Consider the following 21337-nt stretch of genomic DNA (forward strand, 5'->3'; position numbering starts at 1 on the left):
CAGCAAATACAAAACAAACAGATGGTGCCCTGCCAAGTGTCACATATCTCTCGTTATACTAACGCATTTTAAGTCCATATACCGCATTACTGTAAGAAAAAATATTGTCGCACACATAAGCTTATTCTAAAAATTGAGGTTGTTACCTCCTTTTGAGATATTTAGTATCAGCTCCCAATTTATTTCGGGAGTCTAACTATACACACACGTGGGTCAAGGTAACTCAGCAGCCAATTGATGTTCTTGCAAGTTATGATGAGGCTGCCTGATTCACCTTGATTGGACGGCATTTTATTTGTTAGCACAGTGATTGGTCACTACCACTACCCACATGCGTGCTCTGTGCAGCCTGTCCTGCACCACGAGATTTACTGCTGCTCCGCCAGTAGAGTGTGTGCTGGTGAGGGAAGTTTGGCAGCCACTTAAGTGTGGTCCACAGGGTTGGGTATACAACATGAGACAAAAAGCATCAGAATCCTAGCAAGAGTGTTCTGACCGCAAGACACTGATATCCACTAACAGCAACTGTTTGGGGTTTTTCCGAGGCTCGATAGTGCCAAGTGAGTAGAGTATTATGGGCCCTTTTTTATGACGTATAATTTCTCTGCATTCGTGAGACACTTGGACTGCTAATGGCTTTTCAGTAGCTCTGTATGAAAATGAGGCTTGCACTGCCATTCCCTTTGCTGGGCCTGTTTGTGAAGATTTCTCTGCTGCTGTCTATTCTGCTCAACTTTATGGGATTGGGAACAAAGTTTACTCCGTCACATTTGTTGAGTTGCCTGTTCTGTGCATCTTTTGTATGCATATGTTGCTTGCACTGCCACCCCAAAAGGCCTCTGTGCCCTTGGGCAGGTCAGTGCACCAGTGCAGTGTCAGACCCAGATCAGCACCGGAGCAGTCTATGGCTACCGTAAAGAATACCCACAAGTGGCGACGAGAGGCAAAAGGAGCTTTAATTTGCACAGCTCTAGGTCCAGAGGCAGTCGGTCAGTGACACATAGACAGTGCAGTATATATGAGAGAATGGGATTGTTGTGTGGGGCAGTAACCACCACTGAAGCACCGAATCCACGTTAAGTAAACTATTAGTGATTGGAAGCGTGCTCATCAGTCATACACAGGTCTCTCACTGCAAAAGCTTAGACAAGCTACTCTGTAATCCATTCTTTCCGAAGATGTCAAGAGAACAGGCCTCTTTGTGCTCATGTGAGACCTGTTTTGACACAGATGCACCTTACTGGAACCAGCTCAGCCAGCCTCTCACAGAAATCAGATAAGCTAGTTCAGTTAATATAGCTGCCAAGTGGCTGTGTCGTCTTTTCATACTTCTAGCCAGTAGTATCAAGAGTCCCAAAATTTAACATCATGTAGGTTAATAAGTTAGAACTATAATAAGATGTTACACAGGATAAAGAGCAATTTAGGAAATAAACATTAAATAAGAGTCTTTCTGACTAAAAGAGGCAGTAGTGCTAAATATGAACAGGAGTCATCAAGACTTGGGAGAGTGAAGGAGAGAGGTAGACAAGGGTAAAAGTGATGCAACAGGTGGAGGTACGGACAAAAGGAAGAGGGTGAAATAAGTAGAGAGAAAGGATGCAAGAAACAAAGGGTGTTGGAAGAGAGCTGGGTGGAGAGAGACAGTTTCCCCCGTCTTCATTGCTTGATTTTTCTCGCAATAGAGTGTCACTCATAGTCATTGAAATGGCACTCATATTTACACTGGAATTATGGAAATATCACACAAAGTAATCCAATACCTTGGCAGCTATGCAGATGATGGATGGAATGCTGAATCAAACGAAGATTCACCCCCTGTCACAGATCTGGGTTAAATTCATAATTTGTTTTGCACGCCACGCCGTTCCAGTTTAGAACCAGCCATATTCAAATCAGTCTTGACCCTGTTCCCCATTAGAACAGTCCAGCCCGAACTGCCAGGCCAGGTCCTCCCTAGATCAGAAACAAGCATCCAAGGGCCAGTTTCTGGGTTTCACTCCTAATCGTTGAGGATAGCTTGAATCTGGTGGTGCAGCAATCATGGGGCCCACGTCTGGGCATACCTTTCCCACTTAGGGCAACAAATGCAAATAGAACAGATGATGGACGGAATGCTGAATCAATCGAACATTGACCCCAAGTCACAGATCTAGGTTAAATCCATCATTTCTTTTGCACGCCACGGCGTTCCAGTTTAGACCGAGCCAAATGCAAATCAGTCTTGACCCTGTTCCCCATGGGAACAGTCCAGCCCAAACTGGCAGGCCAGGTCCTCCCTGGACCAGAAACAAGCAATTCCCTTGCTCACTGTTCCACTGTATTCAAACTACCCTGGCTGATGAGGAGTGATACCCTGAAACCAGTACCAGGATGCTTTTTTTTCCTATCCAGGGAAGACCCGGCTTGGTAGTTCGGGTTGGACTGCTCCCATGAGGAACAGTGTCAAGTCTGATTTGCATATGGCTAGGTCTGAACTGGGGTGGCGAAGTGAGCTAAATGACGATGATGGATTTAACCCAGATATAATAGTGTCTGGGTGTGTGTGACGGAAATGTTTCACCACTCCGTCCATCATCTTATTGTGTTTGCATTGTTCGCACTAAAATGGCTTGGTATTCCCAGACGTGGGTCCCTTGCTCAGCGTATTACGGATTGGCTACCTGTTGGAATTGTTCGAGAATAATGGCGATTGAAGCAAATCTCATATGGATGGATATCTTCTGCCATTGAGTTTGTAGTTCATTTTATAATCTTCAGACAATTCAAGTTAGTGTTAGTCCCGGCTGGCACATACATAATTGCCCACACTAAGGGACTTAGTACCCTATTTTATATCCAGGAGCGGTCCGTATAAGTTATTGGTATTGCGCGTTGTGCCTTGGATTTAATGCACCGTCTTCCACACTGTGATGCTTTGTCAAACTTACCCAGCATCCTTTGCTTCTTCCTTGAAAGCAGACCTATTCAAAATGTAAATTGATACATCGCCCCCTACACTGTATATCCAACTTTAGTGTATGATACACAGATGGCCTGCGGCCACTGGTTTATTGGTTCGCTCAGTGCCTGATGAAGGAATTTGTTGTGTACCTTACATTTCCGAAACACGCGTCGGCGTATTTCCTGTTCATATGTATTTAATGTTGAGAATTGTGTATTGTACATTTTGTGTTTTTATGTAATAGTGCTGTCTTCACATATATTTTATGTCCAGTTTTGACCTATGTGTATTGACAAATCTGTGTTGCCTTTTTTCATGTCTTTTTTTCTTTTTCCTTTCTCTCTGATGTGTATATCACGTTCGCTGTTCCTCATCTTGTTAATGGGGCTCCTTCAAGGTTGATGTTTTCAAGATACTTTTATATATAATTGTAATATCAAAATTGAATTTATAAAAATTATTTGTACTTTTTGATAATAAATTTGGATACATAACTGGTCTATGGGACATGTGTATTTTTGGATACACTACCTTGCTTCAAAGTATGTATTAGGGAGAAGTGCTTGTTGTTATTTATCCCTTGCTCACTTTGCCACTGGAATCAACCTAGTCTGGCTGATGAAGGGTGTTACCCCGAAACCGGTCTCAGGATGCTTGTTTCTGGTCCAGTGAAGACCTGGCTTGGTAGTTCGGGCTGGATTGTTCCCATAAGGAACAGGGTCAAGACTGATTTGCATATAGCTGGGTCTGAACTGAGGTGGTGAAGTGAGCTAAATAATGATGATGGATTTAACCCAGATCAAATAGTGACTGTCTGAAATGTTTCTGCGCTCCGTACATCATCCTATTATGTTTGCATTGTTCACCCTAAGTTGGCAGGGTATGCTCAGAAGTGGGTCCCTTGCTCACTATGCCACTGGATTCAAGCTAGGCTGGCTGATGAGGGGTGTTACCCCGAAATAAGTCCAAGGATGTTTGTTTCCGATCCAGGGAAGACCTAGCTTGGCAGTACGGCTGGACTGTTGACATGAGGAACAGGGTCAAGACTGATTTGTATATGACTGGGTCTGAACTGGTGTTGTGAAGTGGGCTAAAGAATGATGATGGATTCAGCCCAGATCTAATAGTGATTGGAGGTGAGAGTCTGAAATCTTTCAGCGCTCCGTCTATCATCTTATTGTGTTTGCAGTATAGACATACCTGTCAACCCATTAGTCTAAAAGGCTTAAATAGACTTTGCAAGAACTTCACACTGGCAACATTTAATCATGTATTTATTAATATTTTTATAATGCCTGAACTAGATCTACATGGTGTGAGAGCGATGTACAGATAGTTGACATGTTGCACATTGATTTCAGAATAACATAAAATAAATAGTATGTTGCAGATATGCAGAGTCCCTTCTTGGAGATGATCCTGTTTGCTAAAGGTGATCTGCCTGTCCGTGTGCTATTAGCAGTAGGTGCTTAGACAGAGAACTGGCAATGGCAGGTGTTTGCCATTCTGGGTTGTAGTCCAGATCCTGATGCAAAGAATGTGTGAAATTTTAGGCATGTAAGACCAGCCTTAAGTCAGGCCTGGTGGTTCTGGACAAACATCTTCCAGACACCGACGCACTTCAGTCCCTTCCCATAGAGGATATGAAAGACCAGCACCTGAAGGCAAATAGTCCATTACCACAAAGATCATCACATGCAGACCAGAGCGCGCACACACCACAGCAGATCCTAATACAAAGAATGGGCGGTAGCTCCACAGCCCCCATGTTAAGAAACTTGCATTGTGAGGCAGAGGCATGAAATATCTATATTTGAAAAAGGCAAGCCTGATTTGTGTCTACCCAGGTGATTAGGGTTAATCTGGCTTTGGGTTTGAAAAGTTCCCCTTTGTTACATAGCTTTGTATACTAAAGTGAACACTAAGAAATAGGACAGTTCAGGTAACATTCAATGCCCATTTTGAGAGAAAATGGTTCGATTTTTCTTTGCTGATATTCTTACCTGTTTCCTCCTTCCTCTCTTCAGCTCAAGCACTGCCCCGCTACATCCGAATCAACACACTGAAGACAAATGCGGAAAATGTAATTGATTACTTTAAGCGACAAGGCTATGGCTACCTTGGCCGAGCCTCCAGGTGAGTTATGAATGCTGAGTGGGTCCCAGATGGTTTTACTGGCAGGAGGCACGGGAGGGAGTGTGTTGATGTTCTCGACAGTTTCTGGGAGTTACATGTGTTGTTGCAGAGAAGTGTTGCATGCATCTTCTAGAGGGGTTTCAGGTCACCTTCATATCAGCGATGGACGGTACCGCAGAGGCATTTGGTTTGTGTAGATTGTCCTCCACCCATACCCCTGTAGTTCTGTCTTATTTGCCCAGTACTCCTGTCACTAGCCCTTCCCTATACACACTAGGCTTTATTTTATGTTCCGGTCAATTGATTTTGGTTTGAGGAAGTGAATCGCTCTATTTATAATTAATTTATTTTTCTGCATTCACAGCGAAGCGGGGTTAGCTAGGTAGGTCCTTATGTGAGATGGGGAGGGAAGGTCTGCACATAGATAACTCTTACGCTGTGTTTGCTGTGTTTCTGCTTATCCTTCCCATTGCAAGGATGCTGATAATATACTCGCATTGCTTTTTTTCTGCCCCTGCAGTGTAAGGGTCCGAGGTCATCCTGTGAGCATGTATTTTATTTATTTATTTATTTTGAAAGTTTTATATAGCGCGAACAAGATCTTTGCAGATATCAGAGCACATTGACAGTGAGCCGGGAGGCCACGCCCACTCGAGGCCACGCCCCCCACCTCGCTCTGCATAAAACGCTGAAAACAAGCGTCCTGCAGTCAGAATCCGTTTACTCTTGAGGCGAAAAGCCGGGAGTTTGTTATGCTCATCTTTTTATTCATGTCACCACTTACTTGTTGATTTTAAAAGCACTTTCTTCCTGGCACCACTGAACTCTGGCAAAGGAAAGTCTCTACACAGCGGATCCTAGCGCTGGCTGGAGAATCGAATTTCCTTAACCACTCGCGCCGCCATTGACAGCGAGCCGAGAGGCCACGCCCACTCGAGGCCACGCCCCCCACCTCGCTCTGCATAAAACGCTGAAAACAAGCGTCCTGCAGTCAGAATCTGTTTACTCTTGAGGCGAAAAGCCGGGAGTTTGTTATGCTCATTTTCTAATTCATGTCACCACTTACTTGTTGATTTTAAAAGCACTTTCTTCCTGGCACCACTGAACTCTGGCAAAGGAAAGTCTCTACACAGCGGATCCTAGCGCTGGCTGGAGAATCGAATTTCCTTAACCACTCGCGCCGCCATTGACAGCGAGCCGAGAGGCCACGCCCACTCGAGGCCACGCCCCCCACCTCGCTCTGCATAAAACGCTGAAAACAAGCGTCCTGCAGTCAGAATCTGTTTACTCTTGAGGCGAAAAGCCGGGAGTTTGTTATGCTCATTTTCTAATTCATGTCACCACTTACTTGTTGATTTTAAAAGCACTTTCTTCCTGGCACCACTGAACTCTGGCAAAGGAAAGTCTCTACACAGCGGATCCTAGCGCTGGCTGGAGAATCGAATTTCCTTAACCACTCGCGCCGCCATTGACAGCGAGCCGAGAGGCCACGCCCACTCGAGGCCACGCCCCCCACCTCGCTCTGCATAAAACGCTGAAAACAAGCGTCCTGCAGTCAGAATCTGTTTACTCTTGAGGCGAAAAGCCGGGAGTTTGTTATGCTCATCTTTTAATTCATGTCACCACTTACTTGTTGATTTTAAAAGCACTTTCTTCCTGGCACCACTGAACTCTGGCAAAGGAAAGTCTCTACACAGCGGATCCTAGCGCTGGCTGGAGAATCGAATTTCCTTAACCACTCGCGCCGCCATTGACAGCGAGCCGAGAGGCCACGCCCACTCGAGGCCACGCCCCCCACCTCGCTCTGCATAAAACGCTGAAAACAAGCGTCCTGCAGTCAGAATCTGTTTACTCTTGAGGCGAAAACCCGGGAGTTTGCTATGCTCATCTTTTAATTCATGTCACCACTTACTTGTTGATTTTAAAAGCACTTTCTTCCTGGCACCACTGAACTCTGGCAAAGGAAAGTCTCTACACAGCGGATCCTAGCGCTGGCTGGAGAATCGAATTTCCTTAACCACTCGCGCCGCCATTGACAGTGAGCCGAGAGGCCACGCCCACTCGAGGCCACGCCCCCCACCTCGCTTCCTCCCTTAATAGTATGTGCTTACACCGTACGCGCAGCGGACGGGCGCAGCGGGCGCCCCGTTTGCGCGCCGAAGGCGCGCCTAAGGCAAGCCCGTCTGGGCCCGTCTGGGCCCGGACGGTCCCAGGCCCAGCCACTATGCCCATTTCTCATAGGCTATACCCTGCCTATACCCGAGATATGCTTCTGGCCTTGAACTCAAAAAAACATCCTACCTGCAACTACATCCATATGGGCGATAACCCATTCACCGGCTGCAGTCTCTGCAATCCACCCTGCGCAGAAACTGAACGGGGTGGCCTACAATTAGGCCTACTCAATTGCAGGTCGCTTGCTAAACATGCCCACGAAGTAAACCTCCTGATCTCCAACCACGCCATGGATATTCTGTTTCTCACTGAAACATGGCTCACCCCCAACAATGGTCCTGACATTGTCAACGCACTCCCTCCTGGCTACCAAATGTGCTCACTGAACAGACCGCGGGGCAGAGGAGGCGGTCTAGCGATAATATTCAAAGACTCCCTCACCTGCAGAATACGGGATGGCAACATCAAAGACTGCGAAAGCTGCCACTTTACCATTCAAATCACCCCAGTAACATCTCTGTCGGGGCTGCTTGTATATCGCCCCCCTGGCCAACCCGCCGAGTTTCTCAGTAAACTCATTGACCATGTCTCTCTCGAGTCTACAACTTCCTCAAACTACCTCTTATTAGGGGATCTCAATCTTCACTTCCTGGCCCCAGACGATACTTCTGCTGTTGAACTGCTACTCGACATCTCCTCTATTGGTCTCTGCCTAAAGAACCCACAAGCCACTCACGACAAAGGACAGTTACTAGACCCAATCTTTACAAACATTCAAGACCTTACCACCCGCGCGCACCTCTCTCTCCCCTGGACTGACCACTTCCTGGTCCCTTTCGAATGGCACATCAATATCCCTCCTCCCCAACCGCCCAAAATCAGAACGCTTATCAGGCGCTGGCACAAACTGGTCCCTGAAGAATGGGCAGCCAAACTTAGGGAAAACACCCCCCCTCCCACTCAAAACCCCATCAGGGCCGACACTGAATTTAATACTTGGCTTACCCATTCACTGGACTGCCTCCTACCAAGATCCAGTACCCTTAAACGTACCAAGAGAGTCAACCCCTCCCCCTGGTACACCCCCGAACTGAACCTACTACGGAAGGAATGCAAAAGAAATGAACGCATATGGAGGAAAGACAAGACAGCAGACAAGAAAGACATGTTTTGGGCCGCCATAAAAACCTATAAATGCGCGCTCCTTAAAACCAAGAGCTTATTCTACGAAGACAGAATTAAAAACTCGTCCTGCTCTGCTCAGGAAACCTTCTCCATTCTCAAAGAACTTCTTCACGCCCCAGATCCCCCCGCGAAACCCCTGGACCCCAAAGCAGCGGAAAGTAAATGTATTAAACTGGCCACTTTCTTCGGCGAGAAAATCCAAAAAATTCTCGCTTCCCTTCCCCCCTTCGACGCCGGTCGCACAGACAGAGACCGCTCCAACTCCCCCCACAGCCCCGACGCCCCCATACTCCTTCTCGATACTTTCGGCCCAGTATCCATGGAAGAGGTAGCCACGACATTGGCTACAATTAAAAGTGGTTCCCCCAGCGACCCGGCTCCGCTACGCTTCCTGAAAAAAGTATCCTCCACTATTATCCCTCCTCTCACGTCCCTCATCAACGCCTCCCTGACACAAGGAGTAGTCCCTCCCAGCTGGAAAGCAGCGGTGGTTAAAGGTCTTCTGAAAAAAACCTTCACTGGACCCCCAGGACCTAGCCAACTATAGGCCAATCTCCCTTCTCCCAGGAAATAGTAAAATCACGGAGAAGCTAGTGAATAAAAAACTATCACTATTCCTAGAAAGCAACAACTTACTCAAGAACTCCCAGACAGGCTTCCGCCCTGGCCAGGGCACTGACACCGCCCTCCTGGCGGCAGTAGAGAAGGCTAGAAGCATCCTGGATACAGGAGGATCAGTGGCAGTGATCCTCCTGGACCTCAGTGCGGCCTTCGACACTGTCAATCACCAGGTTTTAATCCAGCGCCTGAGAGACACTGGAGTAAGGGGCATGGCCCTTAAATGGCTCATGTCTTTTCTCGACGGCCGCTCCTTCCAAGTCTGGGAGAATGACAGCCACTCCCCCGCGACTCACCTCCGCTGTGGAGTACCGCAGGGCTCTTCTCTTAGCCCGACGTTATTTAACGTTTATATGTCTCCGTTGGAGGAATTGGTCACCCCGTTCGGCGTGACGATCATCAATTACGCCGACGATACCCAGCTGGTGGTGACCCTCGCTCACCCCCACCAAGACCCCTCCGATCTACACAGCTGTCTCACTGAAATTCACAGCTGGATGAACACCTCAGCACTGAAATTGAATGGATTCAAGACCGAAATCCTGCTGCTCGGACACAAAGGGCCCTCCCTGCCGCCTAACATCTGGCCCGATTGCTTAGGTGACCCCCCTGCCCCTAAGGAGGAGGTTAAGAGCCTTGGCGTATGGCTCGAAAAGGACCTAAGCTTTAGAACTCAGGCCAAAAAGACAGCAGGAATATGTTTCGGACTTCTCAGGGCTTGCAGGAAGGTCTTCCCCCCTGCTTCCCGCCACCTCCCGGAAATTATTAATCCAGGGCCTCATCTTGGCGAGGCTAGATTACAGCAATGCAATCTACCTGGGTGCCCCAGAAGCCACATTCAACACCCTGCAGAGAATCCATAACGCCGCGGCCCGACTACTCACTCACACCCCGGCCAGAGCTTCGGCCAAACCAGCTTTGAAGCTTCTTCACTGGCTCCCAGTCCGAGAGAGGGTTGCTTTCAAAGCCCTCTGCCTGGCTCATAAACTTCTCCATAACAAAGGTCCACCCATTCTCAATAATTTCATCATTCCTTATAAACCTACAAGAGATCTTCGATCAAACAACGAGAACTTTATCACTGTTCCCAGAGTGAAAAAAACTCGATCAGGAGGACGCCGCTTCTCGGTACACACTGCTAAACACTGGAACAGTCTCCCCCGGAGACTAAGAACCGAACCAAACCTCCTCCAGTTTAGGAAGGCACTGAAAACGCTTCTCTTCCCTTGACTCTTCGTCCCTTCCGCTGCTGTTCCCTCCTGAAACTCAGGTTCTAGCGCTGGAATGCTCTAGGGTTACTACGCGCTCTACAAAAACCTTAAATAAAATAAAAAGAGCGCTTTACAAAGCCGGGAATACCAACAAGAGAGTGAATTTAAACATAATAAGTGGGAAGGGTAGGTACGTGAGGGAGCAAATTAGTACAGCAAATCAATAATATAAATATTACAGTTAAATGTGTGCATAGATAGTCAGTAGCGTCAATAATACAGTGAAATACATAGTCATAGAGTTCGAACATAATAATACAGATCGGTGTAGAGTCTTTCCAGATCCATGCTAATAGGTCAAGTGTATTTGGCCATAAAAATAGCTTTCACTTCTTTCTTAAAAAGTGTGATGGAGGAGATGAGCCTAGTTTCAGGAGGGAGTGAGTTCCAGATCCTGGGTGCCATTCCTGAGAAAGAGCGTTTATAAGTTTTTTCCTTCCGGAATCTTCGAGGTTTTAGCAGAAGATTGTTTGTGCCTCTGGTGTTTCTAGAGCCGCCAGAGATTGACAGCTTCTGAGTGAGGTATCCGGGAGAGCTCAGGTGTAGAGCCTTGTGTGTCATGCAGGCGATTTTCAAATGTATTCTGGCTTCAAAAGGCAGCCAGTCTAGTGATTTCAGGTCAGGGGAGATATGCGAGTGCTTTTTTGATCCAGTGATGAGTCTCGCTGCAGCGTTTAGAGAGGCTCTTAGGGGTGCAGTAGTGGTTAACGGGAGACCGCAGAGGGCGGTGCTGCCGTATTCAATTTGTGGGATGACTAGTGCTTGTACTGCAGTTTGGAAGTCTTTGGCTGGTAGGAAGGGTTTAAGTTTCCTTAGGGTATTGATTTGGAAGTTCGCTCCCTTAGTAGCCTTGCTGATATGATGCTGCATGTTGAGATTGGAGTCGAGAGTTATGCCTAGGGATTTCGCTGAATCCACTATGGTGGGTTGGACATTGAGTGCAGTTAACTGTTTAAGCCAGGTTTGAGTGGTAGAGATCTTCGCTGGAGGTGAGATCAGCAGGAATTCTGTTTTCAGAGCATTGAGTTTGAGATGATTATCAGCAAGCCAGGATTGGGTGCTTCTGATCGTTGAGTTCAGGAGTAAAATGTCATTGGGGGATTGTACTTTGAGATATAGTTGGGTGTCATCTGCGTACATGTGAAAAAGTACATTGGAGGCTTGAAGCAAGGTGGAGAGAGGTTCCATAACTAAGTTGAACAAAGTTGGTGAAAGGGAGGATCCTTGGGGGACACCTAACGAAACAGGTATTGGAGAGGACATCAGGTTGTTACTCTTGAATTTCTGTGACATGTTGTGTAGAAAGGAGGTGAACCACTTGAGAACAGTCCCGGAAAGACCCATTCTTGTGTTCAACAGATCGAGTAATTTCTCATGTTTAACAGTGTCGAATGCTGAAGAGAGATCAAGAAGGATGAGGAGGCAGGTATCCCCTTGATCTAGGATTTGAAGGGCGTCGTCAATTATATGAGTCATAGCAGTTTCGGTGCTGTGACCTGCTCGGAAGCCTGATTGATGAGGGTTGAGGAGATCAAACAGATCAATGTGTTTAGTCAGTTGTAGTTGTGCGCATTTTTCCAATAATTTGGTGAGAGTGGGAGTATTGGTAATGGGACGGTAGTTGTTTAGGTCGGATGGGTCGGCAGTAGGTTTCTTTAGCAGAGGTGTGACTTGTCCAACTTTAAGGGAGTCAGGGATGGTTCCTTCTTGGAGCGAGCTGTTGATAATCTTAGTCCAGAGTGGAAGGAGCAGTGGGGTGAAATCTTTGATCGCGTTAGCAGGGAGGGGATCCGTTTGGTGATTGGAAGGTTTCAGGGTGCTGAGCAGTTTGCCTATTTCTTCTTCGGAGTAGGTTTCAAAGGTTGACCATGTAGCATTGTTTTTAGGTCCGGTGGGTGTTATGCAGTTGAGTGTGGTGTGGAGTCTTGCGTCAGCGCGGTGATCATTCTTTATGTTGTCAGTTTTTTGGGTAAAGAAAGCGGCGAAGTCTTCACAGGAGGGTGCTTCGTGCAAGGTACTGAGAGGTTGGGGTTGTTCCTTGGCTTGTGTTCTGATTAACTCAAACAGTTTTCTTGGGCGGTTTTTTGCTTGGTCGAGCTGGAGGCTGAAGAAGTTTGCTTTTGAGCGCTTTATTTTCCTGAAGTAGGTGTTTCTCTTTTTCTTCAGGGTTTTCAGGTGCAGTGCAGAGGGAGCTGCCCTCCAGGTGCGCTCTGCCATTCGCATGGCTCGTCTATCTTCATTGAGACTCCCGTCGTACCATGGATTGGAGATTTTAGCGGAGACTCTTTTTAGCTGCATAGGAGCAGCCTCATTAATTATTGAGGTCATGGCGTTGAGATAGTGGTCAGTCAGGGATTGTACATCTGTAGCGCCCGTGGGCGGGAGTAGGATGTCGCGTCTGTTCGGGGGTAAGGAGACTGGGTTGAGTTTTTTCAGGTCCTTTTCCAGACTTTAGGTCTGGAGGGTTGAACCGGGTTGAGTTTGACTTTTTCATTGATGTGGAATGTGACAATATGATGGTCTGACCAGTCACAGGGTTGGATAGACTCAAGTTGAGTAGCGTCCTCTTTGGCGATGATAAGGTTGAGGATAGAACCTTTCTCGTGGGTCGGGCTGTTGCATAATTGTGTGAGGTCCAGGGCGCTGAGGAAGCTTTTGAGACTATTTACCATCGCATCATTGAGATCGTTCCAATGGAGGTTGAAGTCACCAAGGTATATTTGGTGAGCAGTCGTCCGGCGTTGGATGAAATCAAGTCCATCATTTGTTGGGCGAAGATGAGGTTGTCTCTTGGTGGGTGGTAAATGCCATGAAGAGAGCATATCGGTTTGCCATCACTGATGATATCGCGGCAGATGTATTCGTAGGAAGTTGGAGAGGGTAGGGAAGGCGCGGAGACTTTCAGAACAGAAAGGCTGTTCCTGTATATGCATGCGATTCCGCCGCCTATCTTGCCAGACCTGTCAAGCCTAATGATGTGGTAGTTGGGGGGAACCTGTAGAGACTGTAGATAGGTCAGGGTACAGTGCTGTTGGGACAGGAATGTTCCCTGCATGCTTTTCAGTTGTGTTCCCAAACTACGAATATCTGATATACTGTTTTTTGACTTTGTCTCCAGCCTCACACTGATCTACTGTGTGTGGGAAGGTTTAGGTCTGTCTCTTAACATGAGTCAGGTTTTGGGCCTTTTCTGTGACCTGGTGGCGCAGGATAAGCATACCTTCATTTGACTGCTCTCAGACTACTGTCCTCGTTATGGGTATAGTACGTAGAGCAGTTTACCATGTTTTGTTTTTCTGTATTTGTGACTAGATCTTTTTATCTCTGTCAGTACACGAGTGGGCCAGTTGACCTCCATTCCGAAGTATCACTTCTGTGTGCTAACCTAAACCCTAGCACTAACATCCCAAGTGTGTGTTCTGGTCTTTTGGCCTGGTTCATACACTGCGTGCATGAGTGAATCAGAGTAATGAAGGCTTCTAGGTACCATATTTGAAGCCCCTGGTCTGTTCATGTACAAAAGTTGAATATAAGGTTCTTTTCCCAGACATTGGAAGTATATTGCTGATATTCATATATTCCTGAAGCTGGAGGTAGAAGACCTAGACATTGAAGTAGGGTAAGAGGAGTTAAGGTTCCCTTTAGAAATTAAATTCGGCCTTTTTGCTGAGCGAGTCCGCTGATTAGTCTTCCAGCGCACTGCTGGTGGGGGTTAAGGCTTGGACTGCAGTTTCTGTTCAGATTGTGAGGGTCCTTTAGAAGAAGACCTCTTTTTCTCTCTTTCTTGGTCACTGTTTAATAGGCTATTGATGGCCAGGTGCCGAACGAACACACCTTTTTGTGCCTCTGTTGTGGGTATTCCCAACTAGAGACAACCCTGCTTATAAGGAGCACACACTACACAAAGGCTGTGTCTGGAGTACAGCCTGGAGATGACCCCTTTAAAACACATCTTACTGGTTCTAAATGTGCCAACAAAGAATCCATATCACCTGTCTACTTTGATTGTATACAAATGGGAGCCACTGGCCCAGTTGTTCCAATGAAATGTTCTGTTTTACAAAAGATGGGAGTGCTCAGCAGAGACAAAAGACAGGAGTGCTCAGCAGGGGGCTGCTGTGTAACTAGAGATGATATCTGCATGACAGCATACTTTGCAGAGGTGAGGGGACATTTCATAGAGACTGACCTGGAAGGACAAAACTATCCTGTCCCGAAACACCTGGATGCCATCCTGCCTGCTGAGAGGGAACAAGCATGAAAAACTTGCAGGAGGTGTAATTGTTCTGGGTAAGGAGCTGACCTCAGAGTTTGATTTCCCATCCGTCCAGGTAGGAGAGCGCTCTGCATTCTCCATTGATCATATCTACATCGTGAATTGTGTCAGTGCAAAATGTGTCATTACACCATTGTGAAGCAGCGCCGCTAACCCAGCCTTGTGAGCTGTGGGAGGTTGTGCAGATCCAAGACGAGCGCTTTAAGTTTACCCTGCAGCCATGGCCCATCATTCCACCTCAATTGAAGCCCAGAAGCAGGATTTCAACCAACTGGATATCTGCGACAGTGCTGGAGCCTGCACAAAATCTGATTGGCATTCTTTACTGCTGCTTTCCATTGGCTAGATCTTATTGCAGAAACGCTCGCAGCTAGCGCATTTCCTCCCAGAATGGAGGAAGAGAAACTAATATATACTATGGATCCCTGCCATGGCTGAAGAATAGACAAAACTCAACAGAGGTGACCTAAGGACAATTGAAACTAATAAGATTTACTGAGTGCACAAACAATAGAGGGGTGTTAAATTCCTCATTTACATTTTTATTTATCTATTTTGCTTTATTCAAGTCTGCATCTTTCAATGTTTTCTGTTGCCTATCAATGTAGAATGTTCCTCTCTTGTAAGCTCCAGTCTGCAGTTAGTGAGTGGATGCTGATGAAGAGAGACACTCTGTTGGATCTTGAGTGCCGTACTTCTATCAAGAATAAATCTTCCTTTTATTTACCTCCTGGACTCCTGCAATTTTATTCCAGGATACAACATACATTTGGCGATGAGTGGGCGAAGAAAGCACTCCATGAACTCACCATTTTATTAATTTATCAACTCATTCTACAATCCTACAGGATTACCTCAGTGTCATCTCTTGCTTCCACATATATTTTTCAATTCAAATACTATGGAATTTGCTGGATTGTAACTTCTTTTAAACCTTTCCTGCCTAGTTTTCAACTATCAATTACATGCTGATCCTACAACTTCATTGAACATCATATCATCTTTTAGCTGACGTTCTTTATCTACATTGATCGAGCGAGTTCAATTTTGATATGTGGACTTAGCCTATTTCTAAAGAACAATTTTTCAGCTTAATTTACTGTCAGCTGATGCTCCACTTATTTGTTGAGACTTGATACGTTTCCCTTGCTGAAAACTAATTACACGTATCTTATCGACGTGTTTAAATTTGGATTTCTTCAGTCTCTGAAACAGTCACTTGTGCGCTGAAGATCGGATATTTCCAATCTAGCGACATTGCTTAGGTTCAACTCAACGAAGATTCCCAACGACTTGATACTTTTCCCTTGCTAAAAACCATTTACACGCATTTCATTGTTGTGTTTAAATTTGCATTTCTTCACTCTGACACGGTCATTTGTGCACTGAAGATTGGATATTTTCAAATCTAGCAATATTGTTTGGTTTCAACTTAACGAAGATTACCAACGACTTACCGAACTTTTGGAATCTTTTAGAATCTTCATTCTACACTCTTAATTTTTTGTCATCTGTTTATTGGCATTTTTATATTTTTTTAAAACAGTACAATACTCATTAGTTTCCATACATTGCATTGCTGTAAATATGGCAAGTGACTGTTCATACACAGCATATTGTGTCCCCTAGTATTACATTGTGCCGCATGGGTATAACTGGGCCGAGTACGTGTACCTGAAAACGTCTACCACCTCAATGGGGCTCGTGAGGCCCAGCCCGGTACACAGAATTGCTTTTTATACAAGAACAATAAAACTGCTGTTTTGAAAAACAGAACAAATAAACTGCGGCATAGTCACAGGTATACAATGAGTGCTGTCCCCCACCAATCCCTGCCCCCCGGTCGTCCCCCCTCTCTGTCCCCCAGCCACAGGCGCTTCCAACCTCCACTAGTTCCCTGCACTGTTACACCTTGTGTTGCACTGATCGAGATGTTAGGTGTATCGCCCGCAGTGTGCCACTCCAGCTTCCAATGCATTCGGCTAATCCTCTGCCGCTCCCCCAGCTGGTTGTAGGGCGTTAATCATACGTTCCCAGTGCTCTGCAATAGGTTCCCTGCGGAGTTCCACCATTTCCTCACGCCGTATTGCAGTCCATTCCGCTCGGGCCCAGGCTTGGAGGGACATGATCCTGGCCTGTGTGCTAGGGGGGTCCCACGCCTTCCACCTCTTGGTGAGGAGGCGCGCTGCCACAACCATCCCCAGGAACCGGGACGATACCTTGTCTTTGGGTGGTCTTTTAAAATGGTGTAAGAGGTATTCGGGCCAGTTACATGGCATTATGCGTCCAGGGCATTGCTGCAGGAGCCCACTAATGTCCCCCCAGTACGTGCCCAGCCCTGGACAATTCGTCAGAAGGTGGAGAAGATCGACATTCACCTCATCGCACCGAGGGTAAGACTCATCTGTTCTGTGGAAGTATTTGTTGATTAAGGCAGGAGTGAGGTAGGCCCTGTGAACAATATAGACCTGGATCTGGCGGAAGCGCATATTCCTGGGGATGCGCACTGGACTCTTAAGGATTTTCTCCCACTCTTTATCTGCAAATGCTTGCCCCAAAACTCGTTCATTTGCCCCGCAGTGGGTCCAAATTTAGTTCCGTATGCGCTCTCAAGGATGCAGCGAACCACCTGACTAAGTGCCGACCCCCACCCATGACATGAAGATACTGCAGGGTTAGATGTTGCTTAGGTTCTTCCGCAACATCCCCCCACCTAGCCGTCATGTGCACCAGAAGGGAGCGGTGCAGCAGGAAGCCCCCCGGAGGTAGCCTGTCCTCAGCAACTAGTGTCTCATAGGGTATCAGCTTCCCATCCCTATACAATTCGCCTAGCGACTGGATGCCAGCTTCATGCCATCTTTCCAACATGTGGCCCATAAGGACCCCCTTACTCCCGGGTGAGCCCTCTAAAGGCACCGCCGGTGCATATGGGAGCACTGACCGCGTAAGCTGCAGCGCCCTGCGGAAGCACTTGTATGCCACTGCCAGCAGCAGCGGGGTGGGACGCGCCGGTGTCGCCAACGGGTGGAACAGCGCGAGGACTCGCTCTAATGTGTATGGCGGCTCGCCCGTAGCCGTGTCCTCCCTCCCCTTGATCCATTGGAGTTGCGCAGCCAGGTAATAATGCTCGAAGCAGGGAGCAGCTAATCCACCTCAGTCAGTGGGGATTAACAATTCCCCGAGCCCTAGTCGGTGTCGGGACGAGCCCCAAATAAAGTCGCGCAGGACTTTGTTGAGCATGGAGAAGAAGGGAGCGGGTATAAATAGAGGCAGATTGGTGAAGTGGTATAGAAGGCGAGGGAGCATGACCATTTTGGCTAAGGCCACTCTGCCCATGGGCGTCAGCGGGAGCGTGGACCAGAAGCCGATCTGAGATCTGAGCGCTGTCACCGCCCGTCCCAGGTTCCCGTGGCGATAGATCTGGATCCCCAGGTACATAAATGTGTTCGCCTTCCCTCGGACTCTCGTACCATGCAGCTGGAACCCCGGATCATCTACCCGCCACTAAATGCAAATAGGCAGGACTTGCCTGCGTTCACCCGGAGCCCGGTGAGCTCTGCAAAACAGGAGGTGGTCAAGCCGGTCCGGGATGTGGCTCACATCCATGACAAACACCAGCAGATCATCGGCGTATAGGGACACCTGGTGGGTGCCGCTCCCCAGAGGAATGCCGTCACCCAGCGTCTGTCTCATGGCCGCAGCCAGGGGCTCCATGGCAGCGGGAACAGAGGGCACCCCTGCCCACCGCCACTGCCTCCGAGTCGTAAGGTCCCAACCACACACGAACCACTGGGTCCCGGTACAAGAGGTCCACCATCTGCAGGAAGTCCAAATCTACCTCATACTTCCTCAACACTGACTTCAGGTAGCCCCACTCCAGGCTGTTGAAGGACTGTTCTAGGGCTAACACCAGGCACCCCTCTCTAGGCCAGTCTCTTGTTGCTTCCGCCGCCACCCTGAAATATCTCCTGAGGTTCAGGGAGGTGGATTGTGCTGGCACAAAGCCATTTTGGTCCGGAAGAACTAAGTGAGGGACCACCGGCGCCAGTCGTTCTGCAAGGATTTTGGCATATACTTTGTAGTCTACATTTAGCATTGCCAGTGGGCGATATGAGCCCAATGCTGTAGGATCTGAGATACTGGGTTTTTCGGAACCGATACTATTACAATAACCCAGCGGTGTCAGGGCAACACCCAAAGACCCCGGATTCCCCTGTCTTGGCAAACAGAGACACAGGATACTTCTTGATGACGTCAAAGACCAAAGTTTATTGGTTGCAACCAGGGACAGAGGTCTACGAAGTACACACGGGTAGTTCGACAGAGACTGCACCACTTCAATGAACGAAACTCGGTCTTTTATGCCGAAAATTACGCCTCTGGGAGCATTACAATTTACATTTGGTGCATACAAACTGACCAATGACCAAGTAGCATTTCAAAAAGTAACGAATGACGACAGTCAAAGTTAATCCCACTTTCCGTTGTCCAGCCGACCAAAACGATCGCACACATGCTTAGTTTCCTGTTCGATCAGGCCGGACAAACCCATCATAAAACCTTCAACCCAGATCGATGAACATGTCGTAAAGGAAAGGCAGAAACAGATGGAAAGGAGATAGAGGAGTGGGAACGGTGTGCCATAAACTCGGGGCACGTCCTGCCCTTTGATCTTTATCAGGCCAGCTGCCGAACAAGCTCAGCGGGGTTCGCCCCAGGCGAGGAGTCAGTTCGGCCAGGTCAACCAGAAGTCAGCTAAGGCGTACGTGTCAAGGACTCGTTCGGCCACAGTCATCGGGCCTATGTTAGGGCAACCACACAAAATGGCTGCCACATACAAAATGGAACCCGAGGGTTCAGACTAAATCCTCAAATGCAGAGTGCTCGCCTATATCGATTCATACGAAAACACTCAGACACGCTACACTCGCCATTTGCGGTCTGTAGAGACCAAAATCGTCCCTTTCCAACGATCTTTATAAATCGGGTTTCGGAACTATCGAACCCAATTCGGGACCACGGAACCACAGACCCTCCTTTTGCCCTATCATAGGCAATAAACCCAGACTCATTTTAATCTGAATCCGGATCTATATTCATCAGGTCATCGATATGCTGCTGTAGAATCATCTTATTACTATGCATCTCTCTCCGGACAGGTTTCCGTACGCACAGAGTAGCACAGAGGCCACAAATAGCCGGAGCACACTGTACACAGAGACAGAACATGAACAGAATTGCTAAGACCATCCCAATGACCATCAGAATCTTCCAACCCCAAGTGGATATCAATTCCCATAACCATCCCATCAAAGACCAATCTCCTTTGTCCAGATGGACAAAATCGGAGATTTTGTGCAATTTGGAAGTGGCCTGGAGGACTGACGGAGCGTTGTCTGGAATAAAAACGCAGCAGCTTGATTGAATCAAACTACAAACTCCACCTTGATCTGCTAGAATAACGTCTAGGGCAACTCTATTCTGAAGTGTCATAAGTCTATCCGACTGGAGCTCAGCAGTCAGGTTGCCAAGGGCACTGGCAGTCTCCACTATGGAGGACTCAACCACTCTCGTAAGCTGACGAATATGCCTACTGTTAGCCATAGGTCCCCAGAACGGCAGAAAACCCTTGAAGAAATCGCCCAATTCTTGTCCTGCAATGTCTTCTTGGTTAAAGACACCTCTCGCAATTCTCGTCTTGTGGTAATCTGCTGCAGCTGTAAAAGTGGGGGGTAACAGAAAGGAAACAAAACATGTGCCCGAAAAGTCAGAGGGCAACCATGTATACGCTTTGTCATAGCAAACAAAGTAAGTACCCTTAGCAGCTAGGAACGCTGGGGAAGACTGAGACGGAAACACGTAAGTCTCAGCACAAACGCTCTTCCCTAACTGAGCCTTCGGATTCTTACCGTTGCCCTGCAGACAATAGTAGCCTTTATGGGGCACTATCCAGAACGGTAGAGGACTTTTCGCTCGCTGGTTAATACTCAGACTTACTCCATATCCAGTAACGTTCCAACCACTATATGGTTGCCTCTCATCTTTCGGAATAGTCTCTACTGCATTAGTCCCTTTAATCATGTCGACTATGCCTCTAGCTATAGGACTATTCTTCGGATTATCTCTCGGTGAACGTAAGGGGTCAACACTGTGGGCATATATGAACATGGTTCTGTAAGCTCGGATCGAACCATTCAGACTGAAGGGCAAAACCAAATAAGGAATACCTTTATCGGTTGTATGAGGCATCAAACCACAAATCCAGCAGTTCGTTGTATTGATCACTAACTGATGCTGGTGCAAAAGCTATATGAAAGAATTATTAGAGAATTCCTTACGTCTGACTACCTCATATTCGGGCAAAGGGTGGAAAGAATGAGAAGAAATAGTAGGTGAAGGTGTAGGCTGCACAGTGGAATTAAACGTCATTTTAAAAACAAATACTACATAACCAACTATGAAAATTACGAAACTCAATAGCAAAAATATGCATGGTATCAAAAAGCATTTCTTCAACATTATTTTGCATATACGTTTTCTAAAAGTCAGTGTCTGCACAGGTCTCTCCAACTCAAAGAAATCCATCCTAAACTAAGGGTGCTGCCCGCGGTGGTTGGTTGATTCTGCTTGAGAGTGCCTCTGCTGCACCCAGGAAGGCTGCCTCGGACCAACAGAACCCTCGACCTAGTGTCTCAGGCTTACACTCCCAAGACTGGTAGCAACCCCGACCCC

At 47.3% G+C, this 21337-nt stretch overlaps 1 protein-coding gene across 1 annotated transcript in view; it reads left to right on the forward strand.

Annotated features, from left to right (window-relative positions):
• The window catches only part of NSUN5 (NOP2/Sun RNA methyltransferase 5), a 65985-nt gene that overhangs the window by 22459 nt on the left and 22189 nt on the right, over nt 1-21337 (forward strand). Inside the window, exon 4 of the mRNA XM_086954707.1 lies at nt 4972-5080. Within this exon, the coding sequence (XP_086810833.1) occupies nt 4972-5080 (109 nt within the window). The remainder of the gene's footprint in view (nt 1-4971; nt 5081-21337) is intronic.

This window comes from Lissotriton vulgaris, chromosome 2_1 (assembly GCF_964263255.1).
Source record: "Lissotriton vulgaris chromosome 2_1, aLisVul1.2, whole genome shotgun sequence".
NCBI lineage: Eukaryota > Metazoa > Chordata > Amphibia > Caudata > Salamandridae > Lissotriton > Lissotriton vulgaris.